The following is an 18,721-nucleotide window of genomic DNA, read 5'->3' as shown; positions in this document are numbered from 1 at the left end:
ACAGCAGGGCTGGAGGCTGAGCACCTCTGCAGGGAGACAGGGGGTTCTCCGGGGGAAGGCAGGGACGTCCGGTGCTCTGGGCAGACTTGGCCTGGACCTTGCTGCGAGGGAGCTTTTGGCAGGAGATTTCCACAAAGGCTCGAGGAAAGTCCTCTTTGCCTCAAGAGCCAAATGGGGACGTGCTTCTCCCCTCCGCCTTGGCTGGTTCAGGGTGCCAGGCTTTTAAAAAGGGGTCCTTGCCTGTTGTTGGGGAGGGTAGGGGTGTCTTTTGAGGGTCTCGTGTGTGGAAACTTCTCCCAAAAAGACAAAGTCTTCTCTTTCCCCTCCCCAATTGTTCAGCTGCTTCCCGCCAAAACCTCGCAGCCGTGGAAGTTGGTTGGAGCAGGGTGATGAAGAGAGAGGCTGTTGGGGTTTGGGAACTGTGTTCCTCGTACGCTTGGGCCGTGTGGGAAGGAGGGTGCCAGGAACAGGTCCCGAGGAGGGAGAGGGAGAGAGAAGCGTCCGTTCAGAGATTCAGTCTGGCATGGCCAAGGCAGAAAATGTTGCAACCGCCTGTGCTCTGTTTATATGAGCCAGCGTGCTATTCTGAAGATAAGCTATCTGCTGGGTGGTGTTTCCCTGGTGATATGTGTGTGTGCTTGCAATTGCGTAGATGTGGGAACTAAGTGGAGTGTGCAACTCGTTCGGCTCCCCCCCCTACTTTTGTGGGGTGGGGAGAATGCTGGCAGCCTGGGCCGCTCAGGATGCAACTGGAAATTGGGACAAAGGTGAGCAGCTGTTTATAATTAATATGCGGAGGCAGGGAACGGTGCCATCAGCCTCAAGGCCCCAGGGGCCGATCACTAACAGCTGACGAGGCCTGGTGCCTTTGAGCAGTGGCCTGGAAGGAGCACATTTATTTTCATAACACCACAGTATTATTTTGGAGTGCGCGGAGGGCAGGGCGGGGCTTGGAACTGCACCTGTTGAAGCTGATGGGTTTTATTTTTGTTTTGCAGGGCACTAAGGCTACTTCTGTACAGGGACAAATAGGTCTTAACTTAGGTGGGTGTTGTTGTCCCCAATCCCAAGAGAACCCCAGGAACTGTAGTTTTTCTCAGAGCGTCCGACCTGCCGACTCTCTGTCAGTAATTTGGAGAACTGTAGTCAGCAGGGTGCCTCGCTTGCAGTGGCAGGCAGAACAAAATTGTTTGGGGGAAATTTTTACACATTTTTACACATTGGGTCTCAAGACAATGTACAAGAAAATTTAAAATACAAACTCAAAAACACTAGACATGCAGCACAAGTAAGATGCAGCCAATAATTGATTCATGTTTGCAGCAGAAATGTGCCAGAGTTGCTTTAGGACAGGGACAGGGAAGCTGTGACCATCCCAGATGGGGTTGGACTCCAAATCCCATGAGTCTCAGCCAGCTAGCTCAGTGGTGAGAGATGATGGGAGTTGTAGTATATCAACTTCTGGAGGGCACCAGGTCACACCCATACACCCGATTTCACAATGAATATAAAACAGGCAGAACAATTATAACAACAGACAAGCATTAAAAGCTGAAAAACAAAACTATAAACTAGGCACTTAGAATGCATACAGTGGCACTTGGGTTTAAATAACAAAGCCCAAGTTAGGGCTATCAACAGTATTGGATTATCAAGTATAGCTCCAGATTTGCCAGAGGTCATGAGGGTTTTCTTGAAAGGGATTGTTCCGCTGTATTATTATAAATATTCAGTTGGGAGCCACCCAGGGTAGCTGGGGAAACCCAGCTAGATGGGTGGGGTATGTATAAACAAACAAACAAACATTATTATTATTATTATCATTATCATCATCATCATCATCATCATCATCATCATCTGGAGGTGCCTGTCCTTGTTGGTCTCAAATTAGGCATAATATCCTCCATTATAGCTGTATTTCAGAGTGAGTGGTACCAAGCGTCCAGGGTAAGATTTGGGACTGTTTTCCATTGAAATTGCATGGTTGCAATTACTATTCGTGCTGCCAATATAAAATATTCCGTAAAAAAAAAAAAAGTTTCTTTAATAATAGTTATCATTTCTGGCAAAATTAAGTTCCAAAAATCTTGCACCAGCTTACATTCCCACAATAAATGATAATATGTACCAAGTTTATGGCAGCCCCTCTAACTATTAGGTGACATAGAGGAAAACATTTTTAACATTTGCAGAGAAGTGTGATGCCATCTGTGTAGTAATTTTAAGGAGTTTTCCCTAAGAAAAATGGAAACAGATTTTAAGGTTGAGTTTCTTTTTAACTCAGTCAGATGGGCAGGGTACAAATAATAAAATTATTATTAGTGTGTAGGACATATCTGCACAGGAATACACTTTTAGCTGCGCCCCAATAACAGGCCATTTCTTAAACAACCATTTGTATAGAGGCTCCATGCTGTTGGGATATTCAAACAACTAGGTGTTCAGAGGGCATTGAACCCTAATAATAATAGTAATAATAGTAATAATAGTAATAATAATTTATTTATACTCCGCCCATCTGGTTGGGTTCCCCAGCCACTCTGGGCGGCATCCAACAAAATATTAAAAATACATTGAAACACCAGTCATTAAAAACTTCCCTAAACAGGGCTGCCTTCAGCTGTCTTCTAAAAGTCAAATACAGTGGTGCCCCGCAAGACGAATGCCTCGCAAGACGGAAAACTCGCTAGACGAAAGAGTTTTCCGTTTTGGAGGTGCCTCGCAAAACGAATCTGCTATGGGCTTGCTTCGCAAGACGAAAATGTCTTGCGAGTTCCTGGGTTTTTTTTTTTCCTTTCCCCCCTCTTTTTCTAAGTCGCTAAGCCGCTTATCTGCTTATCCGATAAGCTGATAAGCTGCTAAAAGCCGCTAAAAGCCGCTAAAAGCCGCTAATAGCGCTAATCCGCTAATCCGTCAATGGGCTTGCTTCGCAAGACGAAAAAACCGCTAGACGAAGAGACTCCCAGAACGGATTCTTTTCGTCTTGCGAGGCACCACTGTAGTTGTTTATTTCCTTGACATCTGATGGGAGGGCATTTCACAGGGTGGGCACCACTACCGAGAAGGCCCTCTGCCTGGTTCCCTGTAACTTGGTTTCTCGCAGTGAGGGAACCGCCAGAAGGCCCTCGGAGATGGATCTCAGTGTCCGGGCTGAATGATGGGGGTGGAGACGCTCCTTCAGGTATATTGGGCCGAAGCCATTTAAGGCTTTAAAGGTCAGCACCAACACTTTGAATTGTGCTCGGAAATGTACGGGGAGGCAATGTAGGTCTTTCAAGACCGGTGTTATATGGTCTCTGCTGCCACTCCCAGTCACCAGTCTAGCTGCCACATTCTGGATTAGTTGTAGCTTCTGGTTCACTTTCAAAGGTAGCCCCACGTAGAGCGCATTGCAGTAGTCTAAGCAGGAGATAACCAGAGCATGCACCACTCTGAAAAGACAGTCTGTGGGCTGGTAGGGTCTCAGCCTGCGTACCAGATGGAGCTGGCAGACAGCTGCCCTGGACACAGAATTGATCTGCGTCTCCATGGACAGTGGAACTTGTGCATTCACCTTTGAATACATACATACCCATATTTAACTGCCCTGAGACCTCTGGATATAGAGCAGTATATAAATTCAACAATAATTATAGTAATAGGCACACCCACCCCACCCTCAAACTCAGGTCTTTGCTTGAGTATGCCTTACAGGAGAGTAATGAGCACAGGTGTGAATAGCAGGCACAATTGGGGGGCGACCATTCCTCCTCCATTCTATTGCTCTCACGAAGGGCATCTGCCTAGTGACTTTGGAGAAACAGAGTGTTGGACTAGTCATGGGTAGCCTTCTTGATGCCTTCTTGATGTTGATGGACTCCAGTTCCCATCATCCCCAGTCAGTGTGGCCAGTGGTCAGGGATGATTGTAGTCTGGAGGGCACCATGCTGGCTAACCCTGAACTAGAAGGGTCTTTGGGGTAATCCAGCAAGTGTCCATTTATTTATATAACCCTTTTATTTTGCAAGGAAGTTTTGCAACCTTCACAGTGTTACAGTGGAACTGTCACTGTCATTCCCATTTTAGAAATGGAAAATGGAGGTTAAGAAAGAGTGTCCTTCTTGTGGTACTTCTGGAATTCAACCACCTCCCAGGTCCAAGCCCAGTTAACATTTTACCTCACTGCACTGGGACATTGTGTGCCCTGATAACCTGCTAACATCCATTTGCAGCACAATCACATGGATCAACAATAACAGAAAACCCCATGTGTCACCTTTTGTGGTTGTGTGGATTGCCGTTTCTTGCCTGTAACTGAGCACTGAATTGACATCTTTGTTTTGAACACAACCTTAAAGACAAACTCTGGCATCTAGAGTTCCATTACAGAGGCTTTCCTGGAGGCTGAGTCCAGAGCTGTTTTAAAACCGGACCATCATTCTGGTTTATAGCCAGGGAATTGTGATGGCTCCCTCTGGACCACATTTGATGCAGCCAGCTAGCTGTATTTGGAGTACAGCCTCCCAGTTGCAGTATCTTTGGGGCATGGGAAGATGTTTTGACTGAACATTTGTCTGTATGTTGCTTGCTGCAGGAAGAGGCAGTCCCACAAACTTTAATAGAACGGCAGTGACTGTCACCTGGCTAAGCAGCTTCCAGGATTGCCCATTACCTAAGAATTGAGCTACTTCGTTTGTTTGTTTGTTTATGAAAATAAGCCAAAGATAAAGAGCAGAAGGAAATGGTGTTACTGGTGGTTGAAAGCAGCATAAGGTTGAACATTTTCACTGAACTTGTTCCAAAACATTACCCCAAAATGCCCATTTCTCCATAAAGCTGTTAGGCTGGTTTATATGTATTCTTTCGTAGTAAGTTAGTTTCTATGGACCAATTTTTCTCAATTCACTGAGATATAGTATGACAAATTGCCCCCACCCCCATTTTTAGCTGCAACAATCTTAGCAGCTAGTTCTTGATCATTTTCCAGAATAACATCTTTTAGATAACCAAGCAGAAATATTTTAGGTTCCATGGGGATGTAATATCCTAATATATCAGAGATATTAGCCTGAATAGATTTCCAGAATGTTTCTCTTTGAGAACAATCCTAGAAGATTTGCATGTAAACTGCTTTATTTAATCCAGACCTCCAACATTTCTCTGATCCTAATTTATAAATTCAATTCAATTCAAGGTGCTAAATATCACTGATAGAGGGTTTTAAAATAGTTCTCCTTTAGGTCTGCTAGAATTATATTGGAATGGAAGTTGTTCCAAATCCATTTCCATTGTTTCTGGTTATTCCTTGATCCAAATCTCACACCCATTTTCTCATATATGTATTTTGGTTCTGGTCCAAGTTTAACCAAAGGTCATTGAATTCTGCAAGCAGAACTACATTTTCTGCAACAAGTTGTGAGAGATTTGGACAGTACCTCTGCCGGTGTGTTCGATTATGTATAATGTTCTAATGCCCTTCCAGGTTGGAAATCTCAGAGCAAATTAATATAATGTTTGCGGGACAGAGGGCTGGTGGCGATGAAGCTCCCTGGTGTGATTACTACATAAAGGGGTGTTTGGTGTGCATATGCGGGTGGGGAGTGGCTTAAGAAAAATGTAAAACTGGTACAGAGTTCTGTCATCTGTGTAATGTGGGGATAGGCCCTACTGGCTGGACCTGGTGGGAGCTCTAGTCCAAAACATCTGGAGGGCACCTGGCAAAGGCTGAAGGACTTAATCAAGCCAACTGTGGCAGAGTGTTCTTGATAACTGTTCGGTTGCCAGCAGGTGGGGAGCCCTTTTCTGAATTTTCCAGTTCTTTATCTGAGATGATAGCTGGCTCCAAGGTTCTCCCGCTGCTGATCCACCTCCTTCAGTCGTTCAAAGGGAGAGGAGTTAAAGAGTTCAGGAAAACATTAAGCAGAAGTCTGCACTGCTTCCTTATCTAGGCAGAGGATGCTGGTGTTGCTAGTGAGACATAGGTCACAGGGGTTGTTAAGGCCTGAAGTGTTCTTTTTTGGGGGTGAGGTGAGGGGGGTCCTCTTAGGCAGATGAGCTGATGGTCCTTGCATTCTTGTTCCACCAGCTCTGCAATCCCAGTAGACTATTCTCTGGGATTTCAGGGCACCATCTGGGTTGTGGTAACAGCCTAACTGGACACCCAGTCAGCTGACCAAAAGGGCCAATCCCTGTCCACCAGGCCTTATAAATCCCTGGCCTCCCTGCTTGCTCTTCCAGTCTGGACGCTGGCTAAGAATTTGACCCTTGCCTGTATTTGACTGTGGACCTGGTTCTTCTTCTGATGCTTGACTGCTGTCTTGGAACCTGTCCCTCAGCCTGTTTCCAGCATTGAAATCCCCGCTCAGCCATGAAGCTCACTGCATGGCTTTGGGTCAGTCTCTGCCTCTCAGCCTAACCTACTTTCACAGGCTCACTGTGAGGATAAAATGGAGGAAATGTGGCATAGAAATATAATAAATAAAATGGAGGAAGAGCCTCCGATCAGCATTACCTGTACATCATCTGCTTTAACAGAAGCATCATGTTCCCGATATTGTGCATGTCGTGGTCGTACCCTTTCACCCTCTTCTCAGAACCTGACCTTCTGAAGCCTGATGCTGACTAAGGCCAGGTGGCGCATCAGGGGCTGCCATGACCAAGCCTACAGATGCAGCTCTCTCCTGACATACTTGTAGACAGTGTAAGGACCAGCAGAGCGTAGTGGTTAAAGTTTTGGACTAGGCCTGGAGAGATCACAGTTGAAGGCTTGTATTCAGCTAACATTTCCTCAGAGTAGACCCACTGAAATTACTGGGCCTAATTTTTTTTTGTTTTTTTTAAAAATAATTTTTATTAAAGTTTTAAACAACAAAGAAAACTCACACAAAAAGTAATACAAAACTCAACAATAAAAAAAAACAAAACAAAAAACATAACAATTAAAAACAAACTCTCTTTTCCATTTCCATTTTTAAATTACTTATTTTCTGGACTTCCCCATACCTCCCTCTTTTGTATTCCAATCCAAATTATTTGTCCAGCAGTTTCTTTTCCACTTTTTTAATCCCAATCTTTAATTTAATAAAATGTTAAAATATATAACTTCCACTTCTTTAAACCTAATCCTTGATCTTAATATCATATAACGTTAAAATTTTCCCTTTTAATATCAAATTTCCATTTCTTTAAACATCTTTAATCTTGATCTTTAATCTTAATCTATCATTGACTTTAACCTGTGCAGCTGGAAACCACTTATTTTCAGTCCAACATCACTTTAACATTCCTTAATTTTGCAGTGTTTCTGAAGATAGTCTTTGAATTTCTTCCAGTCTTCCTCCATCGACTCTTCTCCCTGGTCACGGATTCTACCAGTCATTTCCGCCAGTTCCATATAATCCATAAATTTCATCTGCCATTCCTCCAGTGTGGGAAGTTCTTGTGTCTTCCAATACTTTGCGATAAGTATTCTTGCTGCTGTTGTTGCATACATAAAGAAAGTTCTATCCTTTTTTACCACCATTTGGCTGACTATGCCCAGGAGAAAGGCCTCTGGTTTCTTAGGGAAGGTATACTTAAATACCTTTTTCAATTCATTATATATCATTTCCCAGAAGGCCTTAATCCTTGGGCACGTCCACCAAAGGTGAAAGAATGTACCTTCGGTTTCTTTACATTTCCAACATTTATTATCGGGCAAATGGTAGATTTTTGCAAGCTTGACTGGGGTTATGTACCACCTGTATATCATTTTCATAATATTCTCTCTTAAGGCATTACATGCCGTAAATTTCATACCTGTGGTCCACAACTGTTCCCAGTCAGCAAACATAATATTATGTCCAATATCTTGTGCCTATTTAATCATAGCCGATTTTACCGTTTCATCCTGAGTATTCCACTTCAGCAGCAAATTATACATTCTTGACAAATTCTTAGTTTTGGGTTCTAACAGTTCTGTTTCTAATTTTGATCTTTCCACCTGGAAGCCAATTTTCCTGTCCAATTTAAATAGCTCCATTATCTGATAATAATGAAGCCAGTCTCGCACTTTGTTTTTTCGTTTTTTAAAACTCTGCAATTTCAGTCTATCTCCGTCTTGTTCCAAAATTTCCCAATATTTCGGCCATTTGACCTCCATATTGACCTTTTTCAAGGCTTTCGCTTCCATTGGTGACAGCCACCTTGGGGTTTTGTTTTCTAACAAATCCTTATATCTTATCCAAACATTAAACAGCGCTTTCCTGACAATGTGGTTTTTAAATGCTTTATGTGCTTTGACCTTATCATACCATAAATATGCATGCCATCCAAATACATTGTTAAAACCTTCTAGGTCCAAAATGTCAGTGTTTTCAAGAAGTAGCCATTCTTTCAACCAGCAAAAAGCTGCTGATTCATAGTAAAGTTTGAGGTCTGGCAGGGCAAATCCACCTCTTTCCTTTGCATCCGTTAGTATTTTAAATTTTATTCTGGGTTTCTTGCCCTGCCAGACAAATTTAGAAATATCTTTCTGCCACCTCTTGAAACAATCCATTTTGTCCACGATCTGCAAAGTTTGAAACAAAAACAACATTCTAGGCAATACATTCATTTTTATCGCAGCAATACGGCCTAGCAGTGAAAGCTTCAAATTTGACCAAATTTCTAAATCTTTTTTCACTTCTGACCAACATTTTTCATAGTTATCTTTAAATAAATTCCCATTTTTTGCTGTCATGTTAATCCCCAGGTATTTAACTTTCTTAACCACTGTTAAACCTGTCTCATTCTGAAACCTCTCTCTTTCAAACGGTGTTAAATTTTTCTCTAGAACCTTGGTTTTTGACTTGTTCAATTTAAATCCTGCCACTTGACCAAATTCTTGAATCAGTTCTAAAACCCTCTTAGTACTAGATTCTGGCTCCTGTAACGTCAATACTAAGTCATCTGCAAATGCTCTCAATTTATAGTGTTTAGTTCCGACCTTACTGGGCCTAAGTTAATCATGGTGGTTCATTTTAATGAGTCTGCTCTTGAGTGGAAGTTAGTTGAATACAACCCAAAGTCCCCACGTAGCCATGAAGGTTGCTGAATGATCTTGGGCCAGGCGTTTCCTCTCAGCCTAACCTGCCTGATATGGTTGTTGTAGGAGGTGGGAGAACCACGTATGCTGTCTTGAGCTTCATGGAGGACACAAGTGCAGTAAATAAACTGAACTCAAAGGGGATTGTGCTCCTTTGCAACCCAGATGCATACCTTTATAAAGTTCCCAGTTTTGATCTCATTTCTGTGAGCTCCAAGCTACTTTTTTGTTTTTGCTCTGAACTGTTTCCCCCCCATTCATCTTCTTTGGGTTGCCTGGACGTGAACAGGAGGTTTCTCCGAAGAACTTGTCCTTTAGTGCAGTGGTCACCAGACCTTTTCCCACAAGGAGCACTTGAAATTACTGAAGGTCTTTGGGGACAATAATGTTTCTGCCTGTTGCAGCAATTGCAAAGAGGCTGTTTGATTTTTAATTGTATTATTTTTTTTTTACTTTTTATTGTATTTGATTGTATTACATTTTGCATTCCATATAACTGAAATGGTAGTACAATAAAATACAGTACAATAAAATACAGTTGTATGTGCTGTGGACAACCTGAATAAAGCTCATGGACTACAGTTTGGGTGTTTTCTTTGATGTCTGTAATGAGAAAGTTCCTATACCCATTTGGGAGTGAAACTGACAATGTTATAGGTGGAAGTTGCTTGGGTTTCCTTCCTCTCCCTCCATCTAAGCCCATGAGATCAATTTACCTTATTACTTTCGAAACATTGTGGATGCAACAATATATGTCGCGTTGTCATACTTCTGCAGCCATAAAATATCTTTCATAGTAACGGCACTGGCAACGCCACAGTCTGCTGCTGCGGTAGATGCCCTTGCAGTCAAAGGGTTTGAGGAGGTGCTTGATCTTCTAGCATTCTTAAAAGATGTGACTCTTTGAAGCCCAAAGAGTCCCCTTAGTCACCAAAGAAGCATTTTGCAAAAGCAGCGATTGAGGCGGCAGGAATGCGTGTGTGATCGTGCATGTGTGTTTCTACTAGAGTTGTGCTTCCTTTTCTTTCTTTCCCTTTTTTCAATAAAGGGATTTTTTGTGTAGAGTAAAGTAAACTGGTATGACAGCCACATCCTCCAGCTTTCTTGTCACCTTCCAGTGATTCACTTCCAGCTGCTCCTCCTACGCATGTCTGATTCAGCTTTTGATTTCTCTCTTTTGACAACTTTAAAGGTAAAGCAGCTGCTAAAGTCTCTTCTTGAGCTGGAGGGGAAGCAGGATGTTCTTTGTAGAACCTTCCCGTTCTGATTAGTAGAGCCTGCTGTGGCCTTCCCTGCAGGGTCAGCCAGGAGGTTGCTGAAATCCTAGTTAAGGTTCCTGGGCCTTTTGATCATGCTGTGAGTTCTGTAGAGGGCGGCCTTTGCTAACAGATGCCATGCTCCAGGAGTTGCCCTCAGAGGCTAGAGTTTCAGTCCCAGGAGGTAAGGCCTTTTAGCATAGCATTTACCCAAGAAAGTAGGGTTCAAGCTGCAGCATAGTCTCAACAAGCCAAAGCCAAGCACAGGGAACCAGTCTAAGTCCAAAACATGATCCAGAGGCTAGGTCAGGCTACAGTCTAAGGCAACTTTTCTTAACCCTGGGTTCCCAGATGTTCTTGAACTTCAGTTCCCATCATCCCTGTCCACTGGCCATGCTGGGTAGGGATGATGGGTGTTGTAGTCCAACAGCATCTGAGGACTCATAGTTGAAAAGGGCTAGTCTGCTCAGACTGCTCAGGTAAGGGAAAAAACAGCAATGCAGGGGAATCTGGAACCAGACACCAGAGACCTGTATTGTTTCCAACAGCTGCAGAGCTCAAGAGGGAGACCTCGTATAGTGTGGCCTCTTAGACCACACACTAACTGCATCTGCTGGTAGTAAATAAGTACCAGGGATTGTGTACTCACAAGTAGATCCTTTTAATTAGAAGCCACGTGACAGCTCTGTGTCCATGGATGCAGGCTATGTCATCTCTTTTCAACCTGGACCTGGACCTTTTGGTGCCAGGGTCTCAAGCACAGAGGATTGGTTCCATGGCCTCCTAACAACTCCAGGGCTTCTTCAACAGGCCTCCTACCAGTGGGCCCCTCAAGAATATACTAAATGTTGGTTCCAGGAGACCATGCCTTCTCCCCAAGGTCCACGACCTGTGGAGTGTCTGGTGTGTCCTCAAAGAACTTAGCTAGCGTTTGGCATCTGGTCAGGGCTAGGCACAACTGCAGACCCAACTAGCACAGGCAATGGAACCTAGATATGGGTGTGTTTTGCCAGCTGTGCTTTTCTCTTCCGGTGGTCAAAGTAGATTTGTGCAGGGTGCGTGCAAGTTCCAGCTTCTGCAGACACTCTCCTCTTGGGTGGCCACTCCCATTAAATCCATCAGCAACTAGAAAGTGCACCTAGCCACTGTGATCCATGCGACGGTCACCTCCAGACTGGATTATTGTAACTCGCTCTACGTGGGGCTGTCCTTGAGACTGACCCAGAAACTCCAGCGGGTGCAGAATGCTGCGGCGAGACTCCTTATGGGGTCTTCGCTGCGAGATCACATTCACCCGGTGCTATACCAGCTGCACTGGCTCCCGGTGGGGTACAGGATCAGGTTTAAGGTGCTGGTTTTAACCTTCAAAGCCCTATACGGCCTAGGACCCTCGTACCTATGGGACCGCCTCTCCTGGTATGCCCCTCAAAGGAACCTACGGTCTGCAAATAAAAACATCCTAAAGGTCCCAGGCCACAGAGAGGTTAGGCTGGCCTCAACTAGACCAGGGCTTTTTCGGCTGTGGCTCCAATCTGGTGGAACGCTCTGTCACAAGAGACTAGGGCCCTGTGGGACCTGACATCTTTCCGCAGGGCCTGCAAGATAGAGTTGTTCCACCAGGCCTTTGGTCAGGGCGCAGCCTGACTCCCTCCTCTGGCAACCTGCACAGAATTTTGCTTAACGGTTGCCATCAATTTGATTTTAATTAATTTTTATAATGAAATGTTTTTAGAATGTTGGATTATTTGATTGTTTGATTATTTGATTGTTGTTAGCCGCCCTGAGCCCGGCTTCGGCTGGGGAGGGCGGGATATAAATAAAATTTATTATTATTATTATTATTATTATTATTATTATTATTATTATTATCAAGGATGAGAAGATTAGACTCATGTTGCTTTTGGCAGCAGGAGAGATCTCCTCCTTCCTTTCTCAGCACCTTGTGCACTCTACTCCTTTCTCCCTAACCTTCTTATTTGTGATGCCTTTCATCTTGGGGGAAGGGCTGTGGCTCACAGTTGGTTATCTCTTCTGCATGCAGAAGGTCCCAGGTTCAATCTTTGGCATCACCAGGTAGAGCTTAGGGAAACCCCGTCTGAAATCTTGGTCTACACTGGCAGCACTTCTTCCAGCACTGAGATAGGTGGACCAATAGTCTTGACTCAGTATAAAGTGGCTTCCCAAGTTTCTGTGTCCCAGTTTATATCTAGTGTTGCCTTCTTGACTATCATTTTGGTTGGTTCATTTCTTTCTTAAAAACAAGTTTCTGTCCCTTGTGTCAGCAGGGGAAAGTATGGGGAAATCTCCACACCCTCCTTCCTCTCCATTCTTGCCTTTCTCTTAACATTGCTGCAGCACATCTAAATGGCAAATCTTGAAAAAGAATAGACCCTGTAGATGAAACACTTCCAGGAGTAACTTGCATGTTGCATAAATTGTTGTTGCGGAATGCTTATGGGAAGAGTATTAATTGTGGAATGCGACATGGCCATATCTGTTCTCCCCACTGTGAGTGAAAGAACCCGGCTCCTTTCGTAGAAAGTTGGCTCTTACATGGAAAGCTGGCATACCCGAAATGCAGTGCCAGATATTCTTCCCCAGCCCTTGCATTAAATACTTTCCACTGTTGCTTCCTGGCCACACAGATGGTTTAACAATAGTGTGTGTGTGCAAGCATATTGTTTGGAATGGCTCAGCGCTTCACTTATGTTTCCCAGAGTAAAAGATATATGTGTTGGCACATTAGACCTGGATTTCTACCTTGTTTAGGACATAGGTTTATGGGAACAATTGCCACAAAGAAGTGTGTGTGGGGGGGGTGCTTTAATTGCGTTTCCTGCATTGCAGGGGGTTGTACTAGATGACCCTTTGGGTCCCTTCCAATTCTACAATTCAGTGAGTCTAAGAAGAAACATTAAGGTGGAGGGGACAGCCGATGGAAATACTCAGGGCGGCAACCTGAGTTGGGGAGGGCACAGGGTGCATGAGGGGGAGGAGAAGCAGGAAAGCCCCATTGCGCAAATGAAAATCCTTGCACTGATGGGACGTGTTTGTTGGAGGCTGCCCAATGTTTGTGTCATCTTTATAGATGGAACAGCTCTCTGTATGGAAATGTTTTTAATTGTTTTCACCCTTTTCCTGGGTTATTGTTGTAGCTGTTTTATTTGTTTTATAATTGTTGATTTTACTGTTGTAACCCACCGTGGGACGCTATGGTTTGGAGTGGGCAAGAAATCTAAATAAATAAAAGATTCTACTCTGGCTTTATTGTTTTATTTATAAGCCACCCTGAAAATATATATATATTTTTATTGGCAGAAGGCATATAAATAACTTAAAAACATAAAATAAAACGATTGCCTTATAATTGCATTCAGTCACAGAAAAATCTGTAACAATATGAAGGATTGGGGGGGTCGTCTTTTTCTCCTTTCCTTTTAGCTTTCCCTGCCTTGTCTGGCATCCCTTGAGTGTCACCCAGGTGCTCATTGGTTTTGGCTTCCCTTTTCTCCATTTCTCAGCAGCAGCAGCAGCAACAGCAGCAGCAGCAGCAACAGATGCCCCGTAGCAGCCAAGACGAGAAAGATGAAAAAGAAAAGGAGAAAGACACAGAGAAGGAGGAAGAGAAGCCAGAAGCAGAAAACGACAAAGAGGAACTGACAAAGTAAGTCTGACCACTTCTCTTCCCTTCCAGCAACCCAACAGCCGTCACGACAGCACCTGCTTACCAGCTCCCTCTTCCTGCCTCCAAGGTGCAAGGCAGAAGCGCTCCCTTCTCCAGACATTGGCTGGCAGAATCAAGGCTCAAGGCCTAGTCCCAGATGGCACACAATATAGTGAAAATAGAAAATGAAAGCATTAGGGGAAAGGTGAAGCACAGTTTTCCTGAACAAAATACTAATCTTGTTTCACATATTCCCTGACCTACATATGAAGCTTTCTTGTAATCTGTCAGAGAATTGGTTTGTCTGGAGTGTACCAGTATTGTGTACCCTGATTGGCAGCAGTTCTCCAGGTCCCGGTATTGGCTACTCTGAGACTACTTTGTTCCTTTTTCCTGATGTTTCCTCACCTGATAATTCCCACCTTTTATGTGATCTTTCACACATCATAAAAGCCGCTTCTGGAAATCTAGCAGAATCTGATGGAGGTTTAGTGCTCATTTCTGTTTTAATTGCTTAACCCTGTTAGCCCAGAAAATTGCTGGAGTTTCACGCTGTGATTTTCCTGTGGTTTTCGTGGGTCATGCCTATGTTGAAATTTGGAGTGGTATTCTGGCATCCAGTTCTTTTCTGTTGTTTCCATGGGGGGATCATGAGGGAACAGAAGCAAGCATACTCATAAATAGTGGTGGCATGTCCATTGACGGGTGCTATTGCGCTGCACAACACCCACTGGTGTAAATGATATTTGGCGTGTCGTGGCAGCATACGGATCGGAAAGCCACAGATCCATAACAGAACGGGTAATGCAGTGTAAAATGAATGTTGGAAACAGGGACAGAAGCACTAGCATTGTAACCAGGAAGACTACTACAGCAAACCCCACATCCAAATGCACCCGGACTGGCAGCAACTCTCCAAGTCCTGGAATCGCTATCCAATATCTTTTTCTGATTGAAATTGCTAGGCACTCACCGCAGAGACACTAAACAAAGGAAGCATATCCCAACACAACACACACAGTGATAAGGAGCAGATTGGGATGGTGGGGAATAGATGAACTGCTATAACATTGACCTGATAAAGACAATTTCTAACACAAATGTAACAGCGGAGAACCAAATAGAAATAGGAATTCATGCAAATTAGTGAAGTGTTCCATATTTTTTTAGACAGTACACCGCTTAGTTACGTTTGAAATAGAAAGCGATATATAAATGTAAAAGATGTGTGCAGAGACACAGCTGCACAGTGTTGAATGGCTGCCAGTGAGTTTCAAGGAAACTGTCAGGGGAAGCTTTTTTATGCTGTTAACAAAAAGTGCTTGAGACGTATTTTCTGCTGCAGCACACATGAGCTGTTGTGGGCTTCCCGGAGGCGTGCGTTGGCTGCAGTATGAAACAAGATAGTGGTCTGGCCCTCCAGATTATTTAGACTACAACTCACATCAGCCTTGACTATTGGCTGCTCTGCAACATCTGGAGGGCCAAAGGTCCCCTACCTCAGGTCCACAGGGACCTTTTGTGGTGATCCAGCAGGATTGTTTTTGTGTCTTCCCCAGTGTCACTTGCACAAAACTTTACAGGGTGCATCTATGCCACTTCCTTTTGCCCTTGTGTACTGTTGCATCTTGGAGTGTTGCTGCAACAGTGCTACTTGGGTGTCTGTCCCACTACATTGCAGGAACATGCTGGTGCAGGGACTGTTGAGCTTGATCCTGCTACTTGTGCAGCAGAGCATTGCCATAGAGACTTGGCATGTCCTCCGGTTAACAGGGAAGTGAAATGAGCACCACTTGACTTCTGTGGATGATTTGGCATATGTTTGCTTACTTTATTTAATGGGGCTTAATCCTTGGCTTGAAGGAGCATCTGGCTTTGTGGCATCCGGGCTTCGTGATGCGTTTCTCAGCTGATCCCTTTTGGGAAGATAAACGAGGAGACAGAGCCAAGATGATTTGGCTGCCCTGGTCTTCAACCTGTCTCTGTTAGGTCCCTCAACAGCTGTGGCTGAGAAACTGCAGCCCTCTGCAAGACAGAGAGAACAAAGTGGGGAAAGTGCCTCTCTTGCAAGAGGGAAAGGCAAGGGAAATCAGTAGCACAGGTTGATGGTGATAGTTTTCTTCTGTTCCCCCCACTCTGGCTCACACAGGGAGAAGAACGAGGATACGTCTGGCGAGGACAATGACGAGAAAGAAGCCGTTGCTTCTAAAGGGCGCAAAACCGCCAACAGCCAGGGCCGGCGCAAGGGCCGCATCACCCGCTCCATGGCCAGCGAAGCCAACAGCGAGGAAGTGGTTGCTCCCCAGCAGAATGCAGAACTGGGTATGGAGCAGCTACCTCTGTGGCATGGAGGGAGGAGGTGGCATCTGGGTAGGCAAAGTGAAGCACGCAACCGATAGGCAGGAGACCAGTAGCAAAGGGCGGGGGGAGAGACTCATATAGTTAGTTACTATTGATTATATTATTTAGCGTATTAATGGCTTGCTTGTTTTTGTTTGTTTGTTTGTTTGTTTGTCCATTCATTCATTCAATTTATATATACCACCCTTCCTCCAGAAGCATACACAACACATCCACACCAGTATAAGGAAGGATGCCAGCGGGGACTGAAACTTTGTCAGCTCTGTCTGTCTTATCTTTTTGATTTATATAGTGCCTTTTATCATAAGATATTGGGGCAGTTCACAGAATAAAACACAGGATGAAAACATGAAAATAAATAAAATAAAACAGCAAAACAATAACCCCCCCTTCCCACAAACACATTTAAAAGGCTGTAGAATATTAATCGTCCAAAGACCTGGTTGAAGACGAACGTTTTTGCCTGGTGCCTAAAGGTGTATAATGAAGGCACCAGGTGAATCTCCCCCAGGAGAGCATTCCACAAACAGGGAGCCACTGCAGAAAAGGCCCATTCTCGTGTTGCCACCCTCCAGACTTCATGATGAGGAGGCACATGGAGAAGGGCCTCAGAATATGATCTCAGGATCCAGGACAGTTTATATGGGGAAATACCTGAATATCTTCAGGTATTTCTAGCAGTAGGTGCGCAAAATAGACTGTAGCCCCTGGGAAAATGTATCTGTTGTGCTCTGGGATGATCATTAATGTTTGCCTGAGGGATGGGAAACCTCTGGCCTGATGGACTGATTTGCCCCCAAAGACTGTTGTCTCCTGCCCCAGAAGAAGAGCCAGTGGAGATACCAGTGCACAGTCGGGAGCCTTACATATTGAAGCACTCCCAATTGTTTGTTGCAAGGGAGGCTTGCCGTCACCATCAGTCAGCTAACAGGTGCTGGCTTAAATAAATTGAACCTGTGACCTTCTGGATGCCAAACACATGCTCTGCCACTGAGCTATATCCCCTCACTTCATGTTCTGCTTGCAAGGGCCCACAGGCATTTGTGGCTGGCTGTTCTTAGGTGGTGTTGCTGCCATGCCCACTTCTGTTTTTTCTCTTCTAGTTTGGAATTATCTCCAGAATTGTCCTGAGAATAAGCATCTGCAACTGCTTGTCCACCTTCATTTTGTCTTTAGTAATTGCATGGGTGTTTTAGGGAGCAGGAGTTAATTTCTTTTCACAACTTGGGGTTACTCACTAGAACAAGAAATGAGATTCTTTGGGGTTAGGATCATCTTATAATGCAGTTTTATTCTTCTGCTCACTTGCATCTTGGTATGCAAACTTTAGAAGAGTTTCCCCTCTCAACCACTTGAGGGCCTTGGAATACTGAGAAATCTCATCCAGGGAAAAGGGCATGTGTGTATTCCTGGGCTGGAATATATACCAACCAAGGTTGTAGCTTTAATTGAGTTTAACTGGTAGATTAATCAATCCAAACACTAGTTGATTAAGCAATTGGAAAGGCAGTTTTAGAGGTGTATAAAATGTATGGATGCTGTAGAGAAAGTAGACATAGTACAGTGGTACCTCAGGTTAAGTACTTAATTCGTTCCGGAGGTCCATTCTTAGCCTGAAACAACTGTTCTTAACCTGAAGCACCACTTTAGCTAATGGGGCCTCCTGCTGCTGCTGCTGCGCTGCCGGAGCATGATTTCTGTCCTCATCCTGAAGCAAAGTTCTTAACCCGAGGTACTATTTCTGGGTTAGCGGAGTCTGTAACCTGAAGCGTATGTAACCTGAAGCATATGTAACCCGAGGTACCACTGTACAGTGAAGGTTCTCATTTTGAGGTTTTGGTCATTTGTGTTGATACTGACCAGTTGATACTGATCAAAGGCAGTTGGAAAGGGCTTTATAGGTCTAAACCGGCACTTCTTTGAATTGCCATTGGAAATGAATAGGCCGCTAGTGCAGTTGGCGCGAAAGGAGGAGAGACCATTTTCTCTCATTCTCACACTCAAGCACATCCTTTAACAGACAGCCGCTGGGAGGGTTTAGTCCTCCCTAGTGGAACATGCCACTGAGAACGGTCACAGGCGAGGCTTTCCTCCTGCACCTGCGTCAAGGTCAGTTGTCCCGAAGGACAGATGATGCCAGCAGAAAATGCAGCTAAAGGAAAACATGACCTGTGGAGCTCCCTCTCCTTAGCAACATCAGCCTTAGAGCTATTCTTCAAGGTTCGAGAGACACCTCTAGCCGGAGGAGGCAGCCATCTTCTGAGGGGGTAGAGTGGATAGTTTCTTCATATTGCAGAGCTGGGGTACCATTTTCAAATACTCCTCCACAGAAAAATAAAAATAAATGAAAGAAATAAGCAGGGACAGTGGGGAAAAGGCTGAGTGCTATTTAAAAAC

The 18,721-nt window shown here is 44.3% G+C and overlaps 1 protein-coding gene across 23 annotated transcripts in view; it reads left to right on the top strand.

Annotated features, from left to right (window-relative positions):
* Positions 1-18,721, top strand: part of NCOR2 (nuclear receptor corepressor 2) — a 359,036-nt gene that overhangs the window by 207,263 nt on the left and 133,052 nt on the right. For 16 of the 23 annotated variants that reach the window (XM_080985614.1, XM_080985620.1, XM_080985617.1 and 13 more), the window contains 2 exons: positions 13,821-13,963; positions 16,113-16,285. In XM_080985614.1, the coding sequence (XP_080841740.1) occupies positions 13,821-13,963; positions 16,113-16,285 (316 nt within the window). Of the gene's footprint in view, positions 1-728; positions 768-13,817; positions 13,964-16,112; positions 16,286-18,721 lie in introns of those variants that run through there. The other 7 variants (XM_080985603.1, XM_080985621.1, XM_080985602.1 and 4 more) reach the window with 4 other exon arrangements.

The sequence above is a fragment of the Podarcis pityusensis genome (genome assembly GCF_964106645.2).
Source record: "Podarcis pityusensis genome assembly, chromosome: 16".
Lineage (NCBI taxonomy): Eukaryota > Metazoa > Chordata > Lepidosauria > Squamata > Lacertidae > Podarcis > Podarcis pityusensis.
This window is presented reverse-complemented; position numbering and strand designations above follow the sequence as displayed.